Source organism: Heliangelus exortis, chromosome 19 (genome assembly GCF_036169615.1).
Source record: "Heliangelus exortis chromosome 19, bHelExo1.hap1, whole genome shotgun sequence".
Taxonomy (NCBI): domain Eukaryota; kingdom Metazoa; phylum Chordata; class Aves; order Apodiformes; family Trochilidae; genus Heliangelus; species Heliangelus exortis.
In genome coordinates, this window is record NC_092440.1 from 7,023,417 (window position 1) to 7,044,608 (window position 21,192).

Genomic DNA, 21,192 nt, shown 5'->3' on the forward strand with positions numbered 1-21,192 from the left:
AATCTGCTCCACTTTGGTTATTAAATCGATCAGTACAGAATGTAATGGATGTATTCTAGTTGTTGGTTTCAGGTTTCTAGCTGAGTTTTAAAGACTGGTTCAATAATAAAAATAATGGCAATGTTCATTCTTGTATAAACATTCAATGCTCACACTGTAAATTTCTTCCTCCAGCCATTAAGGCTGTATTAAATCAGGTTGTCTTTGCAGAGCCTGCACTGTGAGTGCCCAGAGAAGGTCAGCCACGTAGCAGAGCAACTGGCTGGGGACAGCTTAGCTGTTTGGAAGCCAAATCACATAGTACTGAGAAAATTAAAATGTTAGCTGCCTCATCCAAAAAGGCTGGCCCTTTTCTGCCACCCAGCTTTGTGGATAGCTTCCCAGGGAGCAGGTTCTGGCTTTGCTTTTGCAGTTTAATGTTCAAGAGCCAATGCAGTTTGAGGTGGGTTTGTAAACCCTGATGTCATCTTTGGCGATGCTGCTTGGTCCTACACCTCCTAAGATGTCACAAGGACAAGGACTCATGGGCCTGAAGGAACAAAATCTTGGTTTCATGTTATGATACAGGGAACATTCAGGAGACAGATCTCTCTCGATACTGGATGTGGACATACAGAACAAACTAAGCAGACATCAGCAGCAGATGCAGGTTCAGAGATGTCTGCTTATTACCAAACCTCACTCCAGCTGAGACTTAAATAGCCTGCTTTATGCAAAATGGGAGAAGGAGCGGAATTGGAGGAAACTGGCAATTACACAATTTTATTTCCCTCCTAGCCCATTCACTTTTCATCAGGTGGTTCTGTGCTCGCATACAAAAGACGCTTGTGAGTGCTAAGTTAAGCACAAAGCCAGCTTGATACTTTCCTTTCACTGGGAGGAAGTCTCCGTGTACTTTTCTGGATGCAGTGGAAAAGCACAGGGAACATATTATTTTAGATTATTTTGAAAGCACCAGGAGTGCTTGGGAAACAGGGACTTCCAGGCTGCACTACCCCTCTTTTCCAAAGCTGTAGCTCTCCCAAACACGATGGTATTCACTGGGGGCTCAGTTTAACCCCTGTACAAGGAGTTAACTCTATGGATCCATCTGCAATCTTCTTCACCTTTAAAAAAATCAGCAACTCATTTTTTCTAAAACCTCCTCTCAAACTCTAGTGGCTTGACTGGTGCAGAACTGTAATCTCACCCTGCCAGAAGATGTTGGGTGCCATCAGGCTTTCCTGCTCACCTTGCTGATATCTTCAAAGAATTTATCTCCAACAGCCAAAAAGTTCATGGCCGTTTCACTGGATAGGGATCTGGAAGTCTGACTATTCCCTTATGGATAAGCCTTAAAGAATTTATTAGCGATGAAACCAAGATGTTTCTTCAGAAACTTAACAGGGTTCCATAAAAATGACTTCAATAACTTAAAATTTAATAGCAAACGAGGACCTTTCCACAGGCTTTTTGAACTGTCCGACAGAATCCCATAGCGAGGATATAATTCTGCAATAAATTTTGCAGGATGGTTAAAAAAAAAAAGAAAGCTTTTAATTTCCTATTACCTCCAGTGAGACTTTGCCATCAATTTAAAGCAAATAAATGAACTGAAAACACTGCAGTCGCTTTTCTGTCCCAGCAATTTACAAGAAAATATTTACTGTTTGGAGAAAAATCCAACAAACTAGAACAAGTATCCTTTTCAGAAAACACAGACACGCAAACACAAACACCATGCCAGGTCCTGCTCTCTTATATGTTGGTGCAAACTCAAATAAATCCAGTGAAGTCAATGGAGTCAGTATGGCTTTACCGGGCTGATCCGAGCCCGGGAGCTGGGGCAAAATGCACAGTGGTGGAAATGGAAGGAAAGCCTCACGCTGGGAGTCCCAGGGCAGCTCAGCAGCAACATTAACAGGCTCCACAGGGAACTGTGTTCAGCCCTTGTTAGCAGGAAGGATGGGCAGCGAAGCACAGAGGTGAGAGAAGTGGTGAGCACATGTGAGCACTGCTCACGCTTATTAGAGGAGAAAAAGGCAGCAGCCCTGTGGGCTGAAAGCAAGCTCTGAACCTGGCTGCCCTCCTCCCCTCCCATGGGCCAGGGCTGGGGAGCTATAGGACTTACAACAGTGATTTCGAATGAAGATTATTTAAAAAAAACCAAACAGACAAACAACACAAACCCAAAAAACATAGCACGACCCACTGCTTCTAGCCACACAGGCAGAACCCTGCTCATCAGCCACCTTCCTGTCCTGGGAGGAAACCTTTGGTCTCTGGGGGGGGTGGTGAGAGGAGAGAGAGAAGCAGCAAGATGCTGCCAGCATCCTCTTGTCCTTTAGTCTCCACTGCTGGAGGCCGGAACCTCAGTGGGACTTAGAGACCCGGAAAGCATCGAACACAAAGGAGTAACCAGATCCATTTGCAATTAAACAGCACGGCCTGGCCTCATTGATTGCTCAGAAGGAAACACAAGCTGCCCCGGGGTCAGATGCAGCTCCCCCTGCACCAGCCTCCTTACCCCCACCGCCCTGTCAAATTACTGGTGATCCCCAGCTGTACCTGTGACCTGCCCTGAGCAGAGGGGTCCCCTCTCTGCAGGAGTCCCTAATGGGCTGTTACACTGCCCATGGTAACCTGCCAAACCCCTTCACCCCACAGAAAGGAGCATCGCAGAGCTTCAAAAATACAGCACAAGCTCAGGCTTTGCACAGGTCAGGATGGGCTGCAGAGAAGGACTTTCCTTCATGAGGAGCAAGGCTGATTTAACTGGACAGACATGGTGGCCATGGTGTGTTCAGACCTTCATGAGAGGTCTGGACACCTCATCCTGCACCACCGTGCTCATCCACACCAATCAGGTTTGTACCCAGCACTTAATTCTCTGAGAAACTGAAGCTTTACTAAATCTTACATGAATAAAACATGTCTCTGAGGTATTTTAAAAGCAGAATCTAGAAGACCCGATTGCTTTGTGGGGGTTGCAACTGCTGCTCTTAACATTACAGCCCTACAGCATCCTTCTGGTGCTGAGATACAACCTGCACCAGCATCCTGCAGTCAGGGACAGCAGATGGAAACAGCACTAAGACTTTACTGGTTTGACTTTTGCTACTCAAGAAAACAAGATGAGTAAACTATAAACAAGGAGTAAAAAGGTATCTTTCAAACATCCTTTAAAAGCATGCTGAAGGAATTTCTTTTACTAACTTTTTTTTTTCTTTTTTTTTTTTTTCCTGATTTACAGCTTGATTGTCCTTTTATCCACTTTGACATGAACTGAGGAAAGCCAGAATGTGCCTACTCAATCAATATGATTTTGTGCCAGCCCATTCAGGATACATATTATTTTGCTTTTATAGTTTATTTTAAATAAAAACTGTAATTAAAGAAAATAAACCACCCACTTCATAACATTTATAGAACGAAGACTTTATTTATTTTATTTACGTTTTGGTGGGCAAGGCACAGCATGCAGTTAGCTTTCCATGATACTTAACAAAGCCGCACTTGAAATTTAAAATCTTTAAGGAAATGAACAAATTCTGCAGAGGAAGGGCAGTTGAGCAAAGAGATTTCTTATTTTACCCTAGGTAATTGTGCATATATATGTTTCTGCGTGCCTCTCTCTACTCCAAAAACATATCCATGACTTGGATGCTTTAAATCAAAAAGCAATTTTGGTCTGTAATACTCAAATAAATAATTAAACACGTTTTATCTCCTACAGTATTGCTCCTATTCATTCTAATCCCACTGACAGGAATGCAGCAACATACCCCACATCCTTAAAATAACAAAACAAAACACAAGACACCAACCAGAAGGCCTGGAAATGTTTATAATTCAACTTTTCAACTCTCTTGGCTACAGCCTGAAGCTACAAAGAAAGCTCTATGCTGGCTGCTTGAGGGAGACAACCCAGAAGATAGCTGTGCAAACTGCATGGCAAATGGTGCAAGCAAGAAAACCTGAGTGCTTGACTGAGAAAGCTCCAGCTTTGGGAGGCACCAGTTTATGTCCAAGCTAATACATTACCTATTTTTGCAGTCTAGCTGAGTTTTAGGAAGTTGAATGGACAGTGTGGTTAAGGGGAATGGTCTCTCCTACTTGTCTATCATATTTTCACAGAGAGCTGCTAAGGATAGGGGTGGCTATATCCTAATCTACTGTTAGATCCATTTAACACAGCAAACGGGAGACTGAGAGCACATTCCCATTCCCAAAGGGAAAGCTGAGTGCTTTACAGGGCCTGCAAAATCAGGGAACTGCAAGGAGAAAGGAAGACTGTGATTAAGGCACCATTTCTGCATTTGGTTTTGTTCTGAAATGTGGCTAAAACTGGCTGTGACTTGGGTATGTCATCCACATTTTCTGAAAATCGAAGTCCTCCTCCTTCCCAGGCCACTTGCATTATGTATATGCATATTCAAGAAAGCTGATGTGCTTATCCAGGCAGTGACAGAATTAGAGAGAACTTTTCAAAAAGAGGATGCTGGGGGAGCTCAGATACAGGATTTAGCAGTAGTTCAGGGGACCCAGAGTTGCCAACTCCCAAGCATTTACAAACCACAAACGAACCGGGGGAGGAAACCGAGACCAAGGGACAGGATGCACCTCTGCTTTTCCTACAGCTCAGACCCCACTGCAGGCCCCATGCAAGAAAACTGGGAAAATTCTTAATATGTCTTCTGATCTCCATTCATGTGAAACACAGCTAACTGCCTGGCCAGGTGCTGTGAGACTTCTGGCTTCGTGTCTCTGCAGACCTGCTTGTGATGGGGAGCTCTACAGCACAGTAGAGGTCCTGAAGGAGAAGTGGCCCCAATAACAGCAGATGCTGCCCCAGCCAAGACAGGGAATCTCTGACCCTGACAACCGAGGAGAAAGGGCCAGGGAGAGAGGACCAGAAGCAGAGCAAAGCACGCAAGCAGCACAGCAAGCACAGGAGACACTGGGCACTCAATTCCCCTGTCAGCACTGAGCAACCATTAAGCTGTGCTGCTGCAAACCTGTACCAAGCATGGGATTTTGAGCTCAGCTGAGCTCAGGTTGTTTTCTGCTTCACCGAGCACTCACAGGTTCCTCCTGGAGAGCTGACTTGCTGCCCTCCCGTTCTTCCCCTCCTTTCCCCTCTCACCCCATCTCACAGTAACAACCATCAGGTTTTAACAGCATGTCCTACGCTGGAGGTTTTGTACTTCCAGCTTTTAAAATGATTCAGCGTGACAGTTTAGTGCTGAATTTAAAAAAAAAAAAAAAAAAAAAAGGAAGAGAAGAAGCAGAGAGAAAAAGGAGAGACAGTCCCCTTAAGGCAACAACATTACGGAGCAGTGATCTCAGAGGAACAAGGGTTCTTCTCTGGTTCAGATGTGCTTGTCAGGGCTCAGTGTCGTCTCTGAACAAGAAATCTCTCTTGCTGGCCCAAGGCACAGTTTTCTGGTCAAGAGGACAGAAAATGAAGGGAGGGAACTTCAAAGAATCATAAGCTGCATTAGCCCGCTGGGGCGGGTGGCTGCGGCGCATCCCATGGCTGACAATTACGACCTGCAGACCGAGAAAGCTTGGCTCCCTCTTGTCAGAGGGATAAGACACAGGCTGTGAGCTTTAGAGCTTTGAGGATGTGTACAGTTCATGATGAAAGATAGCACTTCAAAGCCCTCTGCCTAGAAACCCAGGGAGAAGCGAGAGCAGAGGGTAGGCAATCTTTTTTCCTGGGGGGTGCCTATGCGGGGGAAGGATAAGACTTATTTTCAGTGTCATTTATTACTGCTATGAAAATGAAGACTTGCACTGTTTACGGAATCTCTCATTAAAAGGATCTCTTGATAAATTGCTTGATAAACATTCATTAATTAAGTCTCTCAGCACACTTGGCTGACAAGCATTAGTCTTCAATTTGCAAGGGGGTGGAAATTGAGGCCTGGAGCTCAGTGAGCCCCCAACCAGCCCAGGGCAGAGCTGGGTCCTGGCCAGTCTTTCTGTGCCACCAGACAGAGGGATTACACTGCTCCCTCCACATTCAGCTTGATTTTGATCCAAAGACAGGAGCAAAGTAGTCAGCTCCAAGAAACTGCAAAGCTCCTGTCCCCTTGCTGCTGCCCAGAGCCTCCCTGGGACTACAGAGCAGACCTGGCTGTGCAGGTCTGGCTCCTCCATGGGCATCTCAGCTGATGCCCTGGGAGCTCTGGGACATCCCCTCATCTCACAGGTGGCACCTCCACACCCACAGCTTGCCCAGGTTTATAAATCGAGACACTTCAGCTGCTGCCCACCCTCCACTTAACCTACAATAGAGATGTTTCTTGGCTAATGCTAAAACCACTGGGGAAACACCTACTTTAAGATGCCTTTGTCACCCTAACCCAAACAGCAACCCTGCTTCAAACACAGGTGTCCTAGGCTGCAGGTGCAGGGTTATTATGGTAGAAAAGGCATTACCTTTCCTGCTTTCCCTGGTGTACTGCAGGTATGGAGAAAGAAGGGGTGGGAGAAGGTTCAGCTGCCTCCAGCCAGACCCATCAGGGAAGCCCACTGCAGGAGGGGCCAGCAGCAGGAATGTGATACTCAAGTCCTTAAAATACAAACTACCCTAACTCCACACACACTTGAAAATATCATCACAGCAGGAAGGCAGAAGTCCTCCCATTGACAGGGGTGAACATCCCTCTCACCTCCTCAGATGGACAGCACGTCTGCCCTCCTGTCAGTCACCATCACTCCCTCTGCCTCATCCACCCACCGGGAGAGAGGGATGGATGCATCCCTCCCCTGACCTGCTTGGCACTTGCCCTTCACAAAAAGCAAGGGACTGGCTGGGAAATTCCTGTGAGAAAGGAGTTGCATCAGAGAGCAAAGCAGCCTTTATTATTTGTTTATCGATTTATTCACCGGGAGGATGTAACAACAATCTCTCAGCAGCAAATGCCCTTGTAACTCTGTGCTGCGGAGACAAGTTGACTAAACAAACACTTTTCTCCGGCAGAAAACAAAGAGCTGTCAGCACAGCAGATAAGGAATTCTCTGTTTTTACTTTTAATTATTATTTCCTTACACACAGAGTTTAATCTCCTCTTCTCCTGGAAGCTCCAAGTGCCCCATTCAGCCTATTTCACAGCTGTGACTGCCGAGGTCACCCCGGGTCAGGGCACCTCTCTGCTGCATAATAGTGACAGGTCCCCAAAGTGGACATCTACGCCGTGCATCTGTTGTTGCAGATGAACTGGTGTCACCAGGAGGAGCACCGCGGCCCCAGCAGGGAGGGGATGAGACCACGTTACCCAGAGAGCCCCAGACAAAGGACACTGCTCCTAAGGCCTTTTGTGGAGCTGTGAAATATGGTCAAAGGTTACGTTTTACAGCTGTTCCAGCCTCAAATAAGCGAAACTTGTCTATCTTAATACTTAATTGCATTGCTAAGCTGCTGATAAACCAGGATGGCATAAAACAAAATAGCCAGGCTGACACATCCCCAGGGAAAGTTTGTGGGAACAGACAATGAATCCACTTTATTGTGTTTTAAAAGCCTGGTTACCTTCAATAAAAGCAGTAGCATAGACGCTGCAGATTTGGTAGTTAATATCTCTCTAAAAAGGCACAAGAGTTTACAAAAGAAGGGCACAGAGCAAATGCCCACGGGAGAGGCCGAGCACGTGCCGTGCCGCATGTGCGCCCATCGGGAAACCGTGTGGAGCTGATCCCCTCCCCGTGCAGCCTCCACGGCTCCAGCCCTGCAGAACACGGGGCTGAAATCAATGCTTTTATCACACAAAAGGAATTTAAGTGCCACGCTTTGAAAGTCACTTTCCTCCCAGCCATATGGCACCACCGAGCCCGGTCGCAGCGCGGCGGCGTTGATTTACATGTGTGAGAGACAAATCTGGCTCTGGCGTTGCGGGAGTGATAACGGGGTGAGGGGTGGAATTTAGTGTTGTTTGGGTTGCTGCACAAAATCTCACCCAAGCAGATTTCTCTCACCTCTCAAGGCAAATGCTGAAAGCTGAGGTAGCCCCAGCAGAATTTGCCCGTGACTGCAGCCTGGGCTGACCGGCAAAGCTACACCCGTATAGGGCCAGGAAAAGGGAAATCTGAGACAAAACCCATCATCTGAACCCTAATGTTCCCAAAGCTGGCAATGTCTACACCCACAGTACACCAAACAGGAACAGTTACAGGGATATAAACAGCCTTGAACACAGACTTCAAGACAGCAAATTCACAGCCATTCACACATGAAGTTCCTGGTAAGGAGGTATTTTGAAAACTCATGTTGCTAAGCTGCTCTGTGATATGGGAGGGTGGGGGGTCTCGGGCTTCAGCATGAGGAGGAGCCAACAAAGCTGCTAACACTTCAACATAAGCCTCTCGAGCAGATCTCTGTGCCACACATTTATTCAGAATGGCAAGATTTTTGTTTTGCTGAGGCAGTGCCATATGGGAAATCTGGTTTGCCACATCAGAGAGCCAAGGCTGAGAGAAGAGAAACGCTCATCCCCCACCATTTGTTTAAACTTCCCTCCTTCATCAGATAAAGCTGCATACTTTTGTAAAAGTATCTGAAAATGTAATAACATAATGGGCTTGTCATCGTTTTCCACATTTGGAATTGAAAACTTGCAAAACTTGGAAAGAAAGAGAATTCCTAACACTTGCCACTGCTAAAGAGCCCAGCTATAAACTGGGTCTGTACCAGGTGATGGAGCACACAACCACTGCACCACCTTCCCATGGCCAGCACCCACCCCTACACAACAGCAAACTTGTCCTTTCTCGGCCCTCTTGAATTAAGGCAAGAAGGTTATTTCATTGCTTCTTATTAACGGGCCTCATCTCCCCTTCAGGGTATTTCCTTGTCCCGAGTATTCATCATTGCTCTGAGATGATCTTATCCTGCAGCTCAGTGCTGGGAATGCTGCAGAACAGCCACATATGCTGACAGTTCATCCAGAGCCACACCATCAAGCTCCTCAAATGACAAACTGGAGCCATACCTAGTGCCATGCCTTCCATCACAAACCACACTTTGCTCGCCAAGGCTGTTTATTCAGTATTTTTGCTCCATCTCAGTGAGAGTATCCCTGGGAGAACATGAAACCCGAATATCCCCGGTTTATGTCTGTACCAAGTCCTCAAAGGAGGGCTTGAAGTATTTAGAGGCAGGTTGCTGCACCTCCCAAGGGGAACCTGAACTGGTGCAGTCTCTTAGCAACACCCAGCAGGTCTCACAGGTAGCTCTCAATTAACAGGAACAGTGGGAGGCTGTGAGCTGAAACTCTGCAACACGCTGAGCACCTTCCACCTTGCTTTGGAGAACTGAGCTATACAGACACAAATGCTCTGTGGGCACTGGCAGGAGAGAGATGTGCAAGGATAATACACATAACACTGAAATATTGTTGTTTTTTTTTAAACAGAAATAAGGGTTTGACAGTATTACTGACAAAAAGCATATTGCCTACAGTAAAGACTGACTTCTCCTTTGTCAGTCATCTCTCTCCCTAAGACAGTGGTTACAAATCTGACTGGTAGGGAAGAAGTCCCACCCCACACTGACACAAGGCAGCTCTTAACTTTAACTTAATCACGACAAGCCTGTAAAGCTGATCTTTATGGCAAAGGTGCTGGCAAAACTGATGTCTTGCTATTTGCACAATATGGATTCGCAACTCAAATCTCTTGCTCTAAGGTAAGGAAAACATTTCTTCAGATCACTTACCTTTATTTGCTGCAGGGGAGAACAACTTCTCAGAGCCTACAGAAGCCTGAAAAAGAAAGAGAAAAGGAGGGTGAGTAATACTAAAGGAGAATCTAGGAAGGCTTGCTCACAAAAACTCAGCTCATATAACAAGTTGGTTATCTGTAGACCTGCAATTACACATTACACCTGGAGGGTGCAATGTTGTGCCATTAAAAAATAAGCATGCATCCTAAGGAGATGAAAGCAAAGCATATACAAGTACTGTCCTGATCTCACCCAGCTATATCCTCCTGTCTCGTTTATTTAGGCAGCCATGCAATGCACAGCTATTTTATCCATGATTCTTCATATAAAAACAAAACCAGTGAAACTGCTATCAAGCTGAAGGAAAAAAACAAAACAAAACAAAACAACAAACCACCACATTTCAAAGCCTCTCTCATTGAAAATAAGCTCATTTCTCGCTGAACATGCAAAATGTAATTTTTGTGTGGGAAACACAAGTTGCAACTGAACACATCCGTATGAAAGAGGGTGTAGTATAATAAATATTATGCCAAATGATAGGTACATGCTGCTATGCACTTAATTGAGTATGAAATAAAACGACTTCCTCTTGGAAGAAGCCCATCTCCTTGCAAACTGGGTTTCCCTATGCTGTTTGAACTCCACAGCAGTGTATCTGTGCTCCTTACAGCTCTGGGAAATAGTTAAAGAAATCCAATTAACCTGAACCTTGTAAACAGCTTCACGATAATCAGGGTCACTGGGTTACAGACAAGATGATAATGACAGACAGGGAAAAATGTCCATTCATTGTAAATAAAAGATTTTATGAGTTAATTTGATGGCTTCCTTCCCTCCCCCCTCATATCAAACAGTCACCCTATTTCAGCATAAGCTTTTCCTCCTCGCTATCTGATAGAATAGCAAGTAGCCTCTACAGAATCAAAGCTGGTCTGGGATCAGGGAGCACAATCAACATTACAACCATCTACAAGACAGCCGAAAATATCATTGTTTTGGCACTGACTGCTGTGCAAACAAAATGGGGTGAGGTACAAAGCTGAAAAGACATTAAAAGTGAAAAAAAAAAAAAATCCTTTCTCCCCTGACTCTGCTTTAAAAAAAATGAATTAATTCAACACATGGCTGAACTAAGTTGATTTTCTTTTTGATTTTATTGATTTTATTCTACGGTGCCTTGGGAGATTTGCATGATAAAGAGCACTATGAATTGTATTACATTGTTATATATCTTAAATGACAACTCAGAGGAAAAAACAAATAGTAAAATGCAAGAGGATCTGCATGAAATATAGTAATAAGCAAGAAGGAGTGATCTATTAATGTTATTTCTAAGGAAAGTGGTACTGCAAGCACTGAATGTCTCACTTAATGCAAATGCATAAAAAAGAGAGGGAAAACAACATGAAAAATAGGTTGAGACACATAAGAAAGAAATTCTGAATTATGTCCACGACAAAGCTGCACGTGTAGCTGTGGCATGTATGATCGTTACACAGCTCAGCAAAAAAATCCTATAATCTTAGGGAAAATCAGTTACCTGCACGATCCCTTCACTGCATGGATTAAAGAGAGGAAGAACCAGGATTAAATCAAGGTTTTGCCTAGGCTGATTTGTAAAGAAAGTGTAACAGTGTCACACAGCAGCAACAACAGTGGTGCACAAAATGTTTTGACAGCCAACTCGGAATTTACAACCCATTGTTAAGAGATTTTTCACTTACAATCAACACAAAGTCACCAGGGCTGCAGAACACATCTGCAGGCTCGGAGAACTCACCAGGACTGACAGCTCAGCCCAGCCAGGACCTAACCCCAAAGCACTCCAGAAGCATTAGGCCACGTGGCAGGTGGATAAATAAGATTCCCCCATTTTATAGGCAATGAAACTTCGGCGTGGCTTGCACCAAAGCCCAAGCAGTAAATCTGCAGCTGAGCCACAAATCCTAACCCCTTGCTGGGGTGTGGGTGTGCAGCCCTCCAGAGGAGCCTGTGGGCTGGCAAGCTGCTCTGTCCTGAGCGAGCCACCTCTGGCTGCAGGACCAGCTCTGGCAGCAGCTTCCCTGGCAGGGAGAAGCTTTGTGCTTCACCTGCTCAGCAAAGTTGGGTCCTGCTGAGGCTGCTTCATGGCAACCACCCCAGCTCCCCCCCTTCTGCCTCATCCAGTACTGAGGATTTCACACGGACTGGCAGTGTTTAATCACGAGTGCTGCAGGTCTAAACTATATAAAAACAGTGTTTAAGGAAGTCAAGCAAAAAAAAATACACTTCTAAGAGAAAGACACACGGATTACTGCTCAGTCCTCTGTTATCAGTGTGTGGCAACGCCTTCAACAATCAGAGTCAACATTTACAGAGCTGTGTTTTCAACACCACAGCCGCAGCTTGCAGACACAAACCTTCACACCCAGAGTCTACGGGAACTTTTGCTCTCACTTCTAGCTCCAGGTCTGAGCAGTTTTTGAAACAAGCACCATTCTGAAACAGTGAATTCCTGTGCTATAGGATATTCTGTGAGCTGCTGTAAGGGCAGGAGGGAAGCTAGGGGAGGAAGAGCCTGAATACATCATTCAATTCCATCAGTCACCCTTTAAAGAAAGCATATAATAAAAGCTATGTGTCTGAGGGAGCCCACTAATGAGTGAAAAAATCCAGCATACTAATGCATCTTCTAAAGCAAGTCCCCTCCCAAAATATTCTGCTGTTTCAAGCAAATAATTTGCATATGTTTAAGAAAAAAAGTGGAGTTCTTCTCTTTTGAGCAAAACCAGGCATTTGGAGTACTTTATATGGATGGGTTCAACCCATCCCAAGAAACCACACTTTTTTTTTTAATTAGGAAACAAAACTAGGAATTTCCATTTCCCCCCTTTCACCATGTCCTGCCTGCCTCCACCTGGAGCACCACCTCAGGGATGAGAGCAGCTGGAGCAGCTCCATGCAACCCTCTGGTCTTTCAGTGCTCCCCCAATTCCTTTTTGTTGCTGAATAAACCAGACATCCCCAGCCTGAAGCTACCAGACAAAAGACACCACGAGCCCTCCTTGTACATTTGTTGCTTATCTCTCTCCCCTGTGGAGCAGGCAGCAGAGCCCCGGCCAAGCAAGTTCTCAGGGAAACTGCTGCTTGCCAAGTCCCACCCTCACCCCCAGTTACAACCTTTGCATTTTAAACATATCTAACATCTGTCCCAAAAGTGAAACAAACACAAGTTACTTCAGAGAGCAGCATGGTTTCTGAGATACTCTCATGGTGCTCAAACTTTTGAGACCCATCACCTTTTTGATGTCACTCAAGCTTTGCAGGTCCCCTTCTGATCAGAAGATTGAGGAGCTGCTAATAAGGCTGCAGCTCTGGTTCGCAAGGAGCAAGACCACAAAGTGTTAGGGATCTGGTACATGTGTTTTCTGCAGAGCAAAAACCAAGTATTCCCTCCAAATTTGAGTCCAGTATGGCAGGCAGAAGGAAAGGGAGCCAATAAAAGACATTTTAAATTCTATTTCTGGACAGCCGCCTATCTTCTAAACAGCCAAGAGCCCGTCTCAAGAGGGACTGTTTTCACATCATTACTGAACTTAGCAAGCACTAAAAAGCTCTCAAGAAAACCTTTTTTCTAGGAGTTTCTTAAATGAGAAGTGTTGGATGTACTTAGAGAAACTTTCAGCGTAAAGCACAGATGCTGCCTGGAAATTCTAGATGAATTTTCATTCTTCCCTTTGATCTGCTTCCCCTACTTTTACCAACCACTCCAATGCCACTTGATCGCTTGTCTAGTGGAAAACTTCAGCACACGACAGTATTACTTTACTGGTTTCCATTTGAGTCTGTAAGTCATTCATACCAGACTCCTTCATTCAGTAATATGAGAACAATAACTCAAACAGGAAGGTACTGTTTGGGTTATAATTCCTCTGTAGGAAATGGAAATTGATACATATGGAAAGGCGCAAGAGGAGCCTAAAAATCACACACATGCACACACAAAAAACCAAACTAAAATTCACAGGGAAGTATTCAACACACTCCAGGATACAGAGACAACCAGGGGTAACACTGCCTGCATTGTAAGGGGATGTTTCAAGGAAACCTATGGTCTTTTCACAGCCAAAATAATTTTTGGAAGGAAATCACAGCTCAATTAAAAAGACAAGAAAGAAGTTAGACCTGCAAGTCAGTCATTTCATACACCATCACAGGGAAAAAAGCTGGAGAAAGAAGTACCTGAACTACCTTACTGTGACACACGGCTGGCTGGGGCACAGCACAACCCAGCTGTGTAAGGGATTAAGTGAGAGGGAACAGGATACACACTGGACTTCCACAAATGCATACTGCAATTTGTGATTATCTCCCAACAGCAAAGACATCGCCTGTGCCCTTTCCTCCTGAGGCCCTCATATAGAAGTTAAAGCCTACAGAAGGTCCATTAGAGACAAAAAGCTTCTTGGACTATACTTTCATACAGCAACATCCTTGTTTAGGTTCCCACCTCACAGTCATTTAGCACATGAATATTCAGTACTGGCACAGGCCTGGAAAGGACCTTTCACAGTGCACTCCTAACTTTTTTGCCCAAGAACACTTCTTTCTCTGAGCAGTTTGTATAACCATGACTATTTTTTGCAACAGCCCCTTTGAAAAGCTAGCACAAGTCTGGGAACAGAAAATGAAATTAGGCTTTAGAGATCATACAAGCAGAGATCCCAGTTCACCACTGAATTTACACAATGGCAAACAGAAAGCAAAGTGGATGCTGACTGGAAAGCACTGAAGGAAATGCTGTACTGATGCATGTTTGACCCAGGCAGTGCAGGGCAAGGAAGAGCCAAGCCCATTGCTCCTCTGCAAGTTCAACATTACGGTTTCGTTTTGGACCTTTCTCTTTTGGCAACGGACTGATAAGCTTAAAATAACTCCATTCTGAATCTGAAGCATGTTCCTCATTGTTTTACAACCATTTTGGGGTAGATCAGACTAGTTTAGATAAAGCAGCAACTGTAATTCTTAGACATATGCTGCCACGGTCTGTCAGCTTATTGCACAGATGTGCCTCTTACTGTGACAAGGGGTGACCTAATGCCCTGAAAGCAGCAGGATGTCTGACCTCCAGCATGTCTGCTATCACAGCCTTGGGGCACAGGCTTGCTAAGTCCCCGACCCTCTTTTCATAAACCAGCCCTCCAGCCTCTGGAGAATGGCTGTAGCCTAGAGTTTCCCCTCCCTATTCCCTCCATTACCCATGCTTTATGATTCATCCTCTGAGCAGTCGCTGTCTCCTGAAGGAAAAGATCAAAATCCCTCCTCTCCTTCCCAACTCAGCTCCAATAAATAAGTAAATACATGCACTACAAAAATTTTTGTAAAGGAGAAGAAAGGGGGAAGCTGGGGAGTTTCTGGGCCTCACTATTGCTGGTCATACATCTGCAAAAAGTCCCTCAGCTGTTTGTAGAGACACTGACCAGAAAAGAAAATTTCCATCTGTCCCTCATTAAACACAACCAAAATACTTGCTTAATGTTATTGTGCATGCACACACTAATTTAAATTAAGGTGCCCTTGGTCTGTATTTAAGTATTCTTTTCCCTCAAAGCTCAGCTCTCAAATTGCTACCAAACCCTACCTTGTTTTTACACTCCTGGCTATTTGCCATTCTAACCAGCACTGATTTCCCCATTGCTCCATATCTGGATGCTTCAAGTCCTGGCTTATTCCCACCAGGCAAGTGTCAGTTATGGTTAGCAGGAAAAAAAGAGGAAAAGCAGAACGTGCAGTAGATGTTGCTTTTCTTTTCCACATGTTGGGTTGTTCTTACTTCTGTGCTCATGGACAACACCACTGACCTGGCTTCAGGGGAGTCTGGTCTATGAATGGCACCCAGATGCTCTCCCAGTGTCACTGCATCAGTCTGTATCTCTGATCACAGGTCAGAAACGTGTCCATGTTTTAAGGGCAACTGATACACCTCCCAGTCAGTGAAAACCAATTCTCCACGAAACACTTATAAAAGGACTTTCTGCAATCTGCTTTTAAACATCTCAAACAAGAGATCTCAGGCTTTTTCCTGAGAGCTGATCCCCATATCCTGAACAGGCAGGTTTTTCAGCCTGGACTTCCACATTTCAAATTTTTCCATTACCCAGACACTGACTTAGGCACCCACAGACTTGATTACAGATTCAGCTTTTGCTACTGATGTGAGGGAAACCTGCCTACAAATATGAAAGGCTGGGAATGCTGTGCAACACACTACTACTCTAGTAGCTTGTATTATTGTCATTACAGCTCCAAACTATCTAGCCAGGCTATCTGTTTGGCTGGGATATGGGTTTTTATTTGCAGTAAATCAACTGGAATGGAGAGTGCTCTTTGCAGAACTACCTAAAACTTCTTATAATTCAAAGGCTGCATTGTAGGCAGAGTGATGGGGGAGAGCAGGGACTGTACTGCAAGTGACAGGTGGCAGACTGTTGTTTGGTACCTACCAAATTACTCTGCTGCTCCCAGGGCTGCCTTGGCATTTCATTATCCCAACTCTCTCCTGGAAGGATGCGGACATAAATTCACACCTCGTGTCCTGGTTTCCGTCAAACTGAGTAAGAGTGCAAATGCTGGCACCAACTGGGAATGCCAAGCAGGGCTTGGCATGCTAGAACAAACTCTCAGCTGTGGTCTTTGCCAGCTACCTGCATTTATCATTGTAATGGCCTGCCAGACAGGACTTGGCAACTGATGGAGGAGGGCGGGAGGAGGAGGGCCACGCTCTGCACTGCCAAGCAATTCATTCCTGTAGCTCCTGCCATCACCGTACCAGCAGGGCAACCTTCATTTCATTTTATCTTTTAACCAATTACGTGTCACCTAAATCCCACCTGCAGCCTTCTCCAACACAAATGGCTATAAATCACAGTTCAGAGACCAAGAGGGTTTTTGCAAGACATTTGATTTCATAAAAAGGTCACTGTCTGTCTGAGAATTGCTGCAGCCCAAAAATGTACTGAATAACAACCTGCACTGGCAGACATGGAAGGAACTGCTTCTGTGGTCTGTTGCATGTTGTCAGATAATATTAGAACAATTAGGGAGGCCAACAATGACAGAATCATTAGGATTCAGCTGAACCAAAGCACTGATACAAATTCAGAGAAATATCTCCTCCTTTCAACTTCTGAAGAAAATATCATTAGTTCAATAAAAAGGAGAAAAATGCATAAGCACACCAGAAACATTCAACACAAGGACCTTGAAAAGGAAAGCAGAATAAATGCCTGTCGTCAGTGCAATCTTCTCCAATCTGCTTAGGTATTTCAGAGCTGAACACGATGCTTTGCTGTTTCTCAGACCACTGCAACACTCTGGTCTGAAGATAACTCAGAATGATCTGCTGTTTAAGGGAAATGATATTTTCCCATTCTGAATACATACACCAGACATTTAGAGGACCCTGTACAGTGCTTCATGTGAACAACATCACAGCAAACATTTGGAGATCCTCAATAATCAGTTGATACTGGTACTATTCAGGATGCCCTTTGTGTCTATCCCTTTTTTTGCACGTGACACATCCTGCCAGACAGCCCTCTGACAACCCAGCATCAAATGAAAAGGATCAGGTGAACCACAATAAATATATGAGATACAGAAAAAACTGCAGTGTCCTTTTAGTATGGACCATGACGCACAGACAGAAGTTCCCAGTTAGGGATGCAATCCTGACGTGGCCCTTTCCTGGACTGGTCAGGGAGCTTATCAGGAAGGCAGCTCTTGTCCACTGCTATTGAAACTTGATGTGTTACCCGCAGCAGCCTCAAAGGAGTTTCTCTGCAGAAGGCTCTTTTGTTGTTGTTTCTAATTCACCGCTCCAAAATATTTCTTGGCTGCATCCCAGGGCTGAAGCCTTATCTGCCCATCCCCCCGGCAGACACACAGCAGCTGGGAGGCTTATCACCACTGCCTGTCCACTGAGTTTACAAATTAACACCCTATCGAGGCTGCACGAGGGCTGATTAATCAGAGCGAGGCAGTCTGAGGGCCTTTATCACCGTAAGCGGCTGCTGGGAAGTCACAAATCTCTCAGGAGGCAGGAGATGCCTTACAAATGAAAGAGCAGGAGGCTGGAGAGGAGGAGGCTGCAGTGGCAGGGGAAGCAGATATTTTAGAGATAGTGGTGCTGGAGGTAACAGAGCAGTGGGAGGGGGGGAGCTGCAGACAAACGCCAGTACATTATGACAGCTAAAAAAAAAGATAATTAACAGCCTATACCTCATGATTCTAGCTTTCCTTCCCTGGGCTATAATTTAGCCTATTGCTCCTTTGCTCCAGAGGACAATAAACATTTATTATGTTAAACACATAACTGTGCTGCACAAAAGCACTGTTCTTTCCCAGGTCCACTCCTTTCACAGCTGTGCAATCCAGGAGGAGATGGGAGTTATGAAGTGAGCTCCCTTTTTATTCAGAAAACTACTTAGTTTGGACATACAACACAACCCCGGCTTCACCCGAAGTTGCAGCGTGCTGCGTGCATTTATACTGAATGTGAAGGCAAATCTCAAGAGAGTGTGAGCTTTAAGATGGGTCCACTGGCCCATCAGCATCTGATAACTGACCTAAGGATGCATCTCTGGGTGTGGAAGCATCACAAGTTTGGGCAGCTCATGCTGCAACTGCAGGGATCGTGTGGTTCAGGAAGGCTTCACCACCTAAGAAGATCCCTTTTTAATTCAGCAGTTCACTAAGAGGTTTACTGGGAAATTTTCAATCCCACCAGAATAACACGTAGGAGAGATTCTTATTACAAGATGAATATTACAGTCACGTGAGCCGTGCTGGAGCAGCACTGGCCCTGCCCCCTCCAAGCACTTCATCCATCATAATCATGCAGTGATTTAGGAAATTTGCCCATTCTAGTGAACTGCGGTTTGGGCACTGCTCTTCCTTCAGTGTCAGTACCTGCTACAGCCTTCCAGCTTCCTCCTTGTGCCAGAACAATGCAAAATAATTACAAAGACCAATGGGACTCCCACTACAGAGATTTAAAAAGCAATATATCCTTAAGGGAAACAGAATTAGGCATCTGCTTGCATTTGTCAACATTCATTTTGTATTTTTAAGTTTTCGAGTTCAACTCTTGCAATCAAGGAAGTTGGATTTTTTTTCTTTTAATTGTAATATATATGTGAGCTGAGATTCTCGTTCAGCAACTTGACTGCAAAAGGTAAAACATATTACATTCCCCACATGAAGACATTCATAAGCCAACCTCAGCAACCTGCCCAGTCCTTTCCAGTCACACCAGTAAACAATTCAACAAATAACCTCTGGATAGCACTGTAACTCATTGCAGCTTTACCACCAACAGTGCAGGGCTCACATGTCCCCGTGGGGAATGTCCATTCCCATTATGCCCCCAGAAACTGCCAAAATACACAAAAAGACTGCCACAACCTTACTAAACAATTTCAGGCTACCCCTTTGCACACAGCATCAGAAAGCAAAAATCCAACAAAACCTAATGATCATCTGCCTTCTCCTCTCTTCATCCACAGAGATAACTGTTTCCTGAACCACCTGGATTATGTCTCTATGAAACCCCACAGATGCTCAAGTCTTAACGTTATTCATTAGGTTAATTAGAAATGGGCAAAGAGATTTTGAATAATGGTCCAGAAAAGCAACAACAGCTTTTTTATTTGAAAGCTCCCTGCCAGGCTCTGTGCAGCAGACTGCAGGAGCTGCAGGTCTTCTTGTAGCTCTTCTCCAGAAACAGACACCAGATTAATTTGAGCTGGGTTGGACCACCACACATTTATGTTCAGCAGACCCAGGGGTAATCAAACAAAGAAGCTACAAGGTGGTGATACCTCCTGTCACCCCAGCCAGATAACAGCAACTCTATACGTGAAGGAAACATCAAATATTCACTAGGTAAACAATACCAATGTGGTCACCCCAAAACACTCTGAAATTTTAGAAGCTATCCCTCCAGTGTTTATCAGACTGTCTCTTTTAACTTAATTATCAACTCTGACCATCTCTCTCTCAGACTTCTTGTGTTTCCATCTTCTAAAAAAACACCCCTGATGGAGTAGCTGTTCCCCACAGCTCCATTCCCACAGACACCCTCACTCACAACAGAAGGCACACTGCAGGGTGCATTAGCATTTAGAGACTCAACAGACAGTATAAGGAGCACCCAAAAAGAGGGAAGCAGGACAGCATATAAATTTCCCTACAAATGGAAGTCGTGAAGGAAAAAACATGGAAGAAAAACCACGGTTCATATCTGCAAGGCATTTAGCTTCCTACCCACTCACTCACTCAAGGTCAGTGAAGTGCACTCACCTACTTTTTTAACAGAAATGGGGAACCAAGCATTTCTCCCTGTGCTCTACAGTAAGTCAAAGAAGAAGCTCTCATCATTATACTTCGATTAAATATGGCACTGACCTCATCTTCTGTGTAAGATAGCAGGGAAGGGGGCAGTCTGCTGTTTGCAGCCAACATATAATCTGTCTTCTCCAATTAGATGTGCTTTGCAACAAGTGTGGTGGATCTATTTATTTCTGGACTGCAATAATGCAGATAAATTCAACTTTGGCTCCAATCTCACTGCTTTCAAAAGCTGGGGCTCCACATTTTCAATCCTTGCCCTTATTTTTTTTTTCCCTTTCTGCTGCAAAATGTCACCAATTTACTTTAGCCTGGGGGCCCATTTCGAGTTTTACCGCTAATATACGAGAAATGCATTTTTCAAGCTGTTACCACTTAACTGTACTGATATCAGCCACTCAGGGGACCCAATATTGTTTACACATCCTGCTCTATGGAATAAGCACGGATGCCAAAACTCTGCCTGGGCTGTGAAGGAGACGTTTACTCTCTGTTTTATGAGATTTCCTCGATTTGTGGCTGTCTCAACGGTCGTAAAAACAGCTGTAAATCAAAAGAGCACCACAAAATTGCAATAACAACTGTCGAACTCGGCTCTAAAGAGCATAACTCCCAGCAACAGAAGGTGGAAGGCTTTTTTCTGATTTAATACCAGGTGTGGGGGAGCCCTGGAAAGTCTACGTGCAGCACTGTGTCTGCCTGCAGTCACCACGATACCAGCTCAATCAAACCCCTCTTTTTTGGCTACTCCCCTATCACTTGCCCCTACTCTACCCCACGTAGTCCCTTCCAGCCTCTTTCCTGGAAAACAGAAGTATTTTTCTGCCTGAAGAACACTTACAACAAATAGCTGCTGAATGCATGGCCCTGCTTAAAGCATTAAAATAAGACAGCAAAGTCAGGCTGGTGTTCAAACACGACTGCACTTTGAATTGTGGCTGCCGTGCAAAATGGCAATGGCTTTAGCAGATTACCTCAGCCAGAGCCCATTGCCTTGCTGCTGGCCTGCCCCAGAGAGCCCAAATTCCTGCACAGTCTCTCAGCCCAGTTTTTTAGGGAGTGGAGTGAAGGAGGAGAGGGCTGGTGAGACATGA

General features: G+C 44.9%; 1 protein-coding gene across 25 annotated transcripts in view; it reads right to left on the bottom strand.

Annotated features, from left to right (window-relative positions):
• FBRSL1 (fibrosin like 1) overlaps window positions 1–21,192 on the bottom strand; it is a 513,458-nt gene that overhangs the window by 46,507 nt on the left and 445,759 nt on the right. For all 25 annotated transcript variants that reach the window (XM_071763661.1, XM_071763655.1, XM_071763656.1 and 22 more), the window contains one exon: window positions 9,701–9,746. In XM_071763661.1, coding sequence (XP_071619762.1) covers window positions 9,701–9,746 — 46 coding nt within the window. The remainder of the gene's footprint in view (window positions 1–9,700; window positions 9,747–21,192) is intronic.